At 41.7% G+C, this 9,346-nt stretch overlaps 1 protein-coding gene across 1 annotated transcript in view; it reads right to left on the minus strand.

The window, feature by feature from the left end:
• The window catches only part of Dnajc21 (DnaJ heat shock protein family (Hsp40) member C21), a 15,419-nt gene that overhangs the window by 4,720 nt on the left and 1,353 nt on the right, over nucleotides 1-9,346 (minus strand). The window contains exons 3-6 of the mRNA XM_021183752.2: nucleotides 8,618-8,769; nucleotides 3,337-3,424; nucleotides 745-903; nucleotides 273-315 (exon numbers count right to left, since the gene is read on the minus strand). Of these exons, the coding sequence (XP_021039411.1) occupies nucleotides 273-315; nucleotides 745-903; nucleotides 3,337-3,424; nucleotides 8,618-8,769 (442 nt within the window). The remainder of the gene's footprint in view (nucleotides 1-272; nucleotides 316-744; nucleotides 904-3,336; nucleotides 3,425-8,617; nucleotides 8,770-9,346) is intronic.

Here is a 9,346-nt window from a genome sequence, read left to right on the forward strand (position 1 = left end):
TGTCCTGGAACTCACTTTGTAGACCAGGCTGGCCTCGAACTCAGAAATCCGCCTGCCTCTGCCTCCCAAGTGCTGGGATTAAAGGCGTGCGCCACCACGGCCCGGCCACACTAATTTTAAAATTTAAAAATTTTACTAATTTATAAAATGAGTGAAGCTCTTCCCCCTTAATATAGAGTATACTAAGTAAACAAGTACACTTCAAATCTACAACATGTATCTTACTATTTATAATGTATTTATTATATGGCTAATAAAAGCTTTCAACATACCTGTGCTGATTTCTGTTTCTTTTTCTTCTGTTTTTTAGAAAGCCTAAGAGCAAATTTAAACCAAAAATGTTAAGTACTTGACTTTGTGAAGATTTACTAAGTAAAAATAAAAAATACTCAAACAGAATGGCAAAGAAATACTAAAAATGTATAACAATCTCATACAGCATTAAAATGACAGGAAAATGCTCACATTATTATTTTAGAGAACACTGAACAATAATTAGCATGCCAACTGCATAAGGAGGAAAGTGCTTTCGATACATGTATAACATAATCCATGAAAATAGCAGCCTAAGGTCCCTACCCATTTAACCCTGTAAGGCTCCTGCTACCTGGAGGAGATGCAGAACTGCAGGGTAAGAAGTCATAGACAAAGGTGTCTGGAGGAACAAACTTCCTAGAGAAAACACACATCAACACTACCTCTAATGTGACCACGGTGTCAGTGGAATTTAATCCTGTGACTTACTTCTGCTTCGGTGTATCTTCCATTTCTTCCTCAGAATTGGCATTCAATACATTTTCATCCATCTGAACTCCTGAGAACTGTTCTTCCTCCTCCTCCAACTGCTGTTTTAGCAAGGCAACCATTTCCCGATGTTTCTTGGACTTCTCGTGATTCTTCATGCTGAAAGAACAATGGGGTATGAGTGGCTATGCTATGGTAATCACACGTGCTCAGCTGCACTGAGGGACGGAACACTGCAACCACTGACTTGCCAAGTGTTAGGATTTTACACACAAGTCTGTTGGGACTGCCAGGAACAGTCATGAAGTTCTTTTCCCCCGATACCAGCATCCCCCTCATTACTTCCTTTTTATTTAAACGAATTTTCCTACCAAATTCTCTATTTTTTTTATTTTTTATTTTTTTCTATTCTAAAACTTTAAGTCTTTGCAGGTTCCTTTTAATCACTAAGTATTTACTTCATCTGTCTAGGTTGCAGGTCGTAGTACAGGCAAACAAGAAGTACACAGAGAACAAGTGTTGTCAAGCCTCAAAGAACAACAATAGTTCACTTCCTTTTGCTTTTTCAACAGTGTATTCTCACCTCCTTAAATGTGAGTTCAGACAGGTATTCCAAAACTCCATAGGCAGAATTGACTTGTTTGACATACAGGAAACCAAACACATTCTACAAACCAGGACTAACATTAACCTGTGAAACTGTAGTCTCAGGATATCGCTAGCTCATGGTAGAGTGGGGGACTAGCATGCAGACAGTCCTTGGGGTTGACCTTGAATACCACAGAAACAGTAACAAAATCGTGGGCACCAACCCTGTCACCATTTAATTTGTGTTCTGCTTAGATTTTTGGAATCGTTTTCCTTATTTTGTTCCTTTCCACTAAAATTCTCCTTAGACCAAAGTCCTCTGGGGAAATCAAGGTATCATGAGTTAGAAAATAATTGTCCAAAATAAAAAGGACACATTAAAAAGACAAAGGAACTGACTGGTGTGGAAGAATCCTCACTACAGAGACCTGGAAACAGGAACAGGAACAGGGTAAGAGAAAATTATAAATGCCTGAAATACACGTTTAAGCTCACTAACAGGAAACACAGCATCATTCCATCACCATAGAGGCTGGCACAGGTAGGTTTCCCTCTCAAAATGCCTGCCGCCTGCATAGCTTAGATTTCAATTTTTGAAATATTTATTCAAATGTAGTGAGGTATTTTGAAGCTGGAATCCAATCCTAGGCACAAAAGTCATTCCTGTTTCACCTATGTCCTGAACATGTTCCTGGAAGGTCATTTTACACAGTATTTTAAATACATTTCATGTTGACTGATATTCTCACAGCACATCAGGTGCTGAATTTTCTGACGTGTGGCACTCAAAAAATGTTTAATGTCTCTTAAGGAGAATTCACTGAAAAAGAAAAAATTCTAACTCTACGGCACAAAACTGGATAGCACTTAGATTGAGTGGTCCAACTGCTCAGCACCAATAAGTACTTTAAGTGCCAGCAGACACGGGATGCTCAGAAAACACAGCACAGCTGTACTGTCACCACATGTGGTTGTATACCTGAACTTATTCATAAACAAAGGGACAAACCCAGATAGAGAAATATTCTTTTAAAAAGGTTGTTTATAGGACTAGTATATTGTAAATAGGATACAAGATCAACAAACAAACAAAAAATTCCAGATTAAGGAAGCTAAACACATAAGCTAAGTCACACATCCCCAAAGTGGATTCTTTACTAAAATGGGGAAATATAGTATACTACTTAAAAATTCATTGATGAAACAAGAATATGACAATAAATTAGGTATAATTACCATACCAATGATACTATCTCTTAAAGTATAGCAATTTCTTTGCTACTGAAAAACTATATAAAGAGATAGTTAGATGTAAAGAAGCACTATATATGTAATATTCAAATTATTGAGGAAAAACACTGTGTATGTTTGTGCACATTTACGTGCCTATGTGTGTGCAAGGAGCAAACCAAGCATGCAAACACTGCGTGAACAACGAGCTAAGAAGTGCATCATCTGCTAATCTTCTAACTTTTCTTTAGGTATAATAATTATTTCCAAAATCAAAATAAATTTAAAAATCTCTCTAACTGTTGCCTTGTGTTCCTGTTTCTACATCCCCTGCGTCTCTTCCTACCCCGGCACCTTTTTTTGGTGATCTGGCACCCTCTCTTCTGACCCCCACAACCCCATTCTCATCTTTGCCCTTTCTTCTTGACTGGGAATTTTGCGTCTTTTCCATGGTGATCTGGCTCTCCTGTTCTCCCAAGCTCCTCCTTCCTCTACAGTGGTTCCCATGAGACGAAGCACTTCCATGTGGAAGTGAGTTTCACCCCAACAGTGCAGAGATCAGATGTGGTCTCATTCTCCCTCATCTATGTCAACCATGATTTGTCAGAGATGAATTTATGTTAATGGCTACAACAAGCTTGAAAGCAAAAATGCCTCTTCTTATTGTATGAAACAAAACCCCAGGGGGTGGGGGTACTGTTGATCACGCTGCACCAAGCACACTCTCAACACCATGCCTTAAAACAGAAGGCAATGTTCAAAGACGGAGCTTACGCCTTTTCTGTCTTGAAGGATTTGTCACAAGCTGGGCAGTAAAGGTCCTGGTAAAGCTCAGCCTCCTCAGCCTCCTCGCTGTCCTTACCTGTGGGAAGAAGCCACGGTGTTAACAACGCATGCGTCTCAAGACGCACACAACTTAGAAATAACTTTTTCCTTTAAAAAAAAAAACAAATGCTGTTGGTATCTGAGTTGTCCCTTTTGAGCATCACTGTTGGAAGGAAGAATTCAAATTAATCACCGCATCCTTCAAGTTCTTTTCTTAAATTTGTTCAGACATGTCAGAAAATTCTAAAACCAAGTGCCACTCACTGCCATGCCTTTACCATAAGTTCCTCTCCAATCTTCTTCAGAGAGATTCGCTTCAAACCCACTCTGAGCTACCCTAACACACTCCAGCTTAGTTTAAAGCACTCACATTGCCAACGAGGTCAGAAACAGCGTATTACATAAGTTCAGCACAGTCTTTGCAGACCTTTTTATTATGAACTGAGGCTTATTACAGCAACGCAACTGCTGACAACACCATCTGTAAGCTCTAAGTGACAAACCTTAAGCAGGACTCTCACGACTTACTTTCTACTTTTAAAAAAATAAATGGCCGGGACGTGGTGGTGCACGCCTTTAATCTCAGCACTCGGGAGGCAGAGGCAGGCGGATTTCAGATCGTTTCAGATTTATATCAATAAGGATGCCACAATGTCTCATATTCCATATTTTGGTTCTTTGCAGATAGAAATATGATGCTGAAAGGCAATCTGACTCAAATTATTATTATTTTTGTTTTTGTTTTTCCAGACAGGGTTTCTCTGTGTAGCCCTGGCTGTCCTGAAACTCACTTTGTAGACCAGGCTGGCCTCGAACTCAGAAATCCACCTGCCTCTGCCTCCCAAGTGCTGGGCTGACTCAAATTATTAATAGCCAAAATATACATCCTGTGTCCTTTGGGCAATGCTAATTTCAGCAAATCCTTTAACAAAGAATGCCTAAAACCTTAGACAGCACAGAACCAAATAATTATTGCACATTCCATTTCAACGCCATACTTATACGTTGTGTCTAAGCTACAGCTTTACTGTTTGAAGCCTGACAGCAAAACAGGCATGGTACCCCTCACTCTTCTGGACACGCTGGCAACCTCAGTATATGGTCTTTTCCCTTTCCTCCCATTTAAAGGAAGCACTTTATAGCTTCTCTTAGGCATATTCCATGTCAGCATCCATACTCTCATGTTTGAGGGCCACCATTACATAAGTTCTATGAAACCATCACAACTGAGCTGACATCTATTTGGCTAGTAAGTGACCAAGAGCTACCCAAGTGACTAGGGAGATATGTACTGTGCAGACACTCTGCACAGAGTTAGAATGGGACAGTGCAGGATCTCATCACATTACACAGGCCAAGCAGAATTTAAAATGTAGAGGACTTATTTCTGAATTATTCCATTTAACATGTTCAGACCACAGTTGACTGAAAGTCACTCAAAGTGCAAAAGTAAATTGGCGGGATAAGGCAGGGCCACAATGTCATAAATTGGAGGGATAAGGCAGGGCCACGATGTCATGTCATTTCTTAACTGCACATCAACTTCCAATATTTCCCATGCATGGAATCATCTTTAATACATCAGTTAACAAAAATTCTGGCTTTAAAGCAGAAAAGTCTTTTTTCTACATACAGAATGCCAATTAAACCAGCAACATTTATTGAAGATGCTCTCTTTTTTCCATTACATACTTTTGGCTTCTTTGTCAAAGATCAAGTGTCCATAAGTGTGTGGGTTTATTTCTGGGTCTTCAATTCTATTCCATTGATTGACATGTCTGTTTCTAAAACAATACTGATACCATGCAGTTTTTATCACTACTGCTCTGTAATACAGCTTGAGGTAAGGAATGGTGACTGCTCTGTAATACAGCTTGAGGTAAGGGATGGTGACTGCTCTGTAATACAGCTTGAGGTAAGGAATGGTGATTCACCCAGAAGTTCTATTGTTAAGAAGTCCTTTTGCAGCCGGGCGGTGGTGGCACACGCCTTTTATCCCAGGACTTGGAGGCAGAGGCAGGCGGATTTCTGAGTTCGAGGCCAGCCTGGTTTACAGGGTGAGTTCCAGGACAGCCAGGGCTACACAGAGAAACCCTGTCTCAGAAAACCAAAAAAAAAAAAAGAATTCTTTTTGCTATCCTGCGTTTTTTGTTTCTCATTATGAAATTGAGAATTGCTCTTTCCAGATCTTTGAAAAATTGTGTTGGAATTTGCATTGAATCTGTAGACTGCTTTTGGTAGGATGGCCATTTTTACGTCAATCCTACCAATCCATGAACATGGTTGATCTCTCCATTTTCTGAGGTCTTCTTCAATTTCTTTCTTGAGAGATTTGAAGTTCTTGTCATATGGTCTTTCTCTTGTTAGAGTTACACCAAGACATTTTATATCATTTGTGACTATTGTGAAGAGTGTTGTTTCCCTATTTTCTTTCTCACCCATTTATCATTTGTATAGAGGAAGGCTACCGATGTGTCTGAGTCATATCCAGCCACTCTGCTGGAGTTGTTTATCAGCTCGAGAAGTCTCTGGTACAATTTCTGGGATTGCTCGTGTATACTATCATATCATCTGCAAATAGTGATACCTTGGCTTATTCTGTGCCAATCCCCTTGATCTCTTTTTGTTGTCTTATTGCTCTAGCTAGCACTTCACGCACTCTATTGAATAGATATGGGGAACAACCCAAATGTGCCACAATGGAAGAATGGATATAGAAAATGTGTATTCACTTACACAATGGAATACTATTCAACTATTAAGAACAAGGACATCATGAGTTTTGCAGGCAAATGGATAGAACTAGAAAATACGATCCTGAGTGAGGTAACTCTAACCCAAGAGGACATGCACTCACTAATAAGTGCATATTAGCCAAAAATAAGTACAGAATACCTAGGATGCAAGCCACAGAACTCAAGGTTAACAAGCAGAAGGGCTCAAGTGAGGATGCTTCAATCTCACTTGGGAAGAAGAAAACAATCAAGGGAGGCAGAGAGAGGGAGGGACCTAACCTGGGTGGGAGAGGAAAGAGGAGGTGAAAAAGGGAACAAGATCGGGTATCAGGGGGGAGGGGACAGGAGAGAAGCCCCGAGAGCTAGCAGAATGAATGGAAATATGCAAACTCAGGGGGTAAGAAGTGGGGAGACCATCTAGAAAGTACCAGAGACCTGGAAGGTGAGAGACTCTCAAAATTTAAAGGGAGGGTCCTTAGATGACACCTCCAACAGTGCGGAGAGGGAACTTGTAGAGTCCACGTCTCATAGAAAGACAGGGCATCAAGTGGAGGTATAGGGTTGCCATTCCACAGTCAGAAATTCTGACCCAGAATTGTTCCTGTCAAAAGAACTGCAGGGACAAAAATGGAGAAGAGACTGAGAGAAAGGCAGTCCAATAACCAACCAACCCACCTTGGGATCTATCTCAAGGGGCAACTCCAAGGCTGGACACTATTACTGATGCTATGGTGTCCTACAGACAGGAGCCTAGCATGACTACTATCCTCTGAGAGGCAGGCCCAATAAGCAGCTGACTGAGACAGATGCAGATACTTAGACCCAACCAATGGACTGTAGTCAGGCTGAAATAGAGAAAAGCTGGAAGAAACTGAGGAGGGCTACCCCAAAGGAAGACCAGCAGTCTCAATTAACCTAGACCCCTGCGATCTCTGACACCGAGCCACCAACCAGGCAGCATACGTGAGCTGGTCTGACACCCCCTGACACATATACAGCAGGACTGCCTGGTCTGGCCTTAGTGGGATAAGATGCACCTAACCTTCAGGAGACTTGAGGACCCAGGGAGTAAGGAGGTTTGGTGGGGAGGGGGGCATCCTCTTGGAGGGGAGGGGGAGGAATAATGGGACAATGAACTGTGGGAGGGCGAGGAGCAAGACTAGACTGTAAAAAAGTAAAATTTAAAAAAAGAAAAAGAGCCGGGCGTGGTGGCGCACGCCTTTAATTCCAGCACCTGAGAGGCAGAGGCAGGCGGATTTCTGAGTTTGAGGCCAGCCTGGTCTACAGAGTGAGTTCCAGGACAGCCAGGGCTATACAGAGAAACCCTGTCTTGAAAAACAAAAAAAAGAAAAAGAAAAAGAAGAATGTGGATTTTTAAAAAGTACTCATATGTCTCAGACATAGCCCACAACCTTCTCACCAGTTAAATGAAGATAATCCATGAGGAAAATTTCCACTGAAGACCAAGCAAAGTCTTGTATGTAAAAGGACTTCATAAATTATAGAAATGTAATTAAATTAGATCATTTCACATTTATAGAGTGCTGTATACTTTTCAAAGTACATACTACTTGACTCATTAATAAACCATTTATACTCAAACCATTTTGGAAAAAAAAGATGTCATCTGAGTTACTTGTCAGAAAATCTACAGTTTATAAATAAGTAGAAGTAGGAACTCTATTCAGATCAGTTTTGTGGATGGAAGAGCTAGTAATCATGAGAAAACTGGGATTACTGGTCAGCAGTTCTCAAAGGCCTCAACCTAACCTGTTAAACACATACACACTCAGTGTCTGCACTCTGGCAATGTAGGTAAAGCACCTTCCCTAAGGCCTAAGTGGGAGGAGTGGCACATATGACACACTCACTCCTATGCAACAACTACTGTCTTCTTTTTTAAAGATTTATTTATTATTATATATAAGTACACTGTAGCTGTCTTCAGATGTACCAGAAGAGGGTGTCAGATCTCATTATGGGTGGTGGTGAGCCACCATGTGGGTGCTGGGATTTGAACTCCGGACCTTCAGAAGAACAGTCAGTGCTCTTACGCACTGAGCCATCTTGCCAGCCCCCAACAACTACTGTCTTAAAAGAGATATTAAAAGTGTGCGGGGCATGGCGGTGCACGCCTTTAATCCCAGGACTCCAGAGGCAGAAACAGGCAGATCCCTGAGTTTGAGGCCAGCTGGTCTAAGGACCTAGTTCCAGGACAGCCAGGTCTATACAAGAAAAACTTATCTGGAAAAACAAACAGCAAACAAAATGCTTAACAAAATGTTCTTTGACTGCCCATTAGAACTCCCAATTTCTAGTTCAGTCTAGAAAACAGGACTGTGGCCATGTACCGTGAAGTACAAGTCAGACGCTCTCTGGATTTTCATCTGTTCTTCCGTTCTCTAGTTTCTTACACTTGAGCCACACTGCAGGCATCTAAGTACACACAGTAAGATTTATTGTCCAAATTTACTTAATCTAGCAAGAAACCTTACCATCCAATCCGTTTCTGGGCTCCTGATCCTCCACTTCGTTTTCATCTGATCCATCTCCAAACTCCTTTTCGTACCTTGCTTCCATCTCCTGGAGCTCCTTCTCCAAATTGGCCATGGTCATCCAGCTCTGCTCTCTGTACTGCTCTGCCAGCCTAGACACACAGCAGAGTCTCAATCCCACTGGAAAGCACAGCTCTAAAACCAACCCTATTGAGAATGCCCCTGATGCTGCCAATGAGAGGAAACCAACCGCCCATCCTCAGCTACAACTGGTGCAAAGTCACTGGCACCGAGTTGGTTTTAACTGTTCTACTAAGTAATGGGACTTGAAATACAACTTTCAGCAGCTTTGACTGCAAAGTCTTCAGGTGACTTTAAGTGTGAAGTATCAAGAGCAGTACAAGAAACTGCACACACAGTAGCTAATAGCAGGGCTCTGCAGTTTGGTAGATGGCTCAGCAGAAAAAAAAACTTGCTATCAGGCCTGAGAATCTGAAGCCCACATTGAAGGAAAGAAGGTCCATGCAAGCTGCCCTCTCCACACGAGTGTCCCACACATACAAAATGATGTTTTGGTTTGGTTTGGTTTGGTTTGGTTTTTCGAGACAGGGTTTCTCTGCATGGCCCTGGCTGTCCTGAAACTCACTCTGTAGACCAGGCTGGCCTCGAACTCAGAAATCCGCCTGCCTCTGCCTCCCAAGTGCTGGGATTAAAGGCGTGCGCCACCAC

Source organism: Mus caroli, chromosome 15 (assembly GCF_900094665.2).
Source record: "Mus caroli chromosome 15, CAROLI_EIJ_v1.1, whole genome shotgun sequence".
Lineage (NCBI taxonomy): Eukaryota > Metazoa > Chordata > Mammalia > Rodentia > Muridae > Mus > Mus caroli.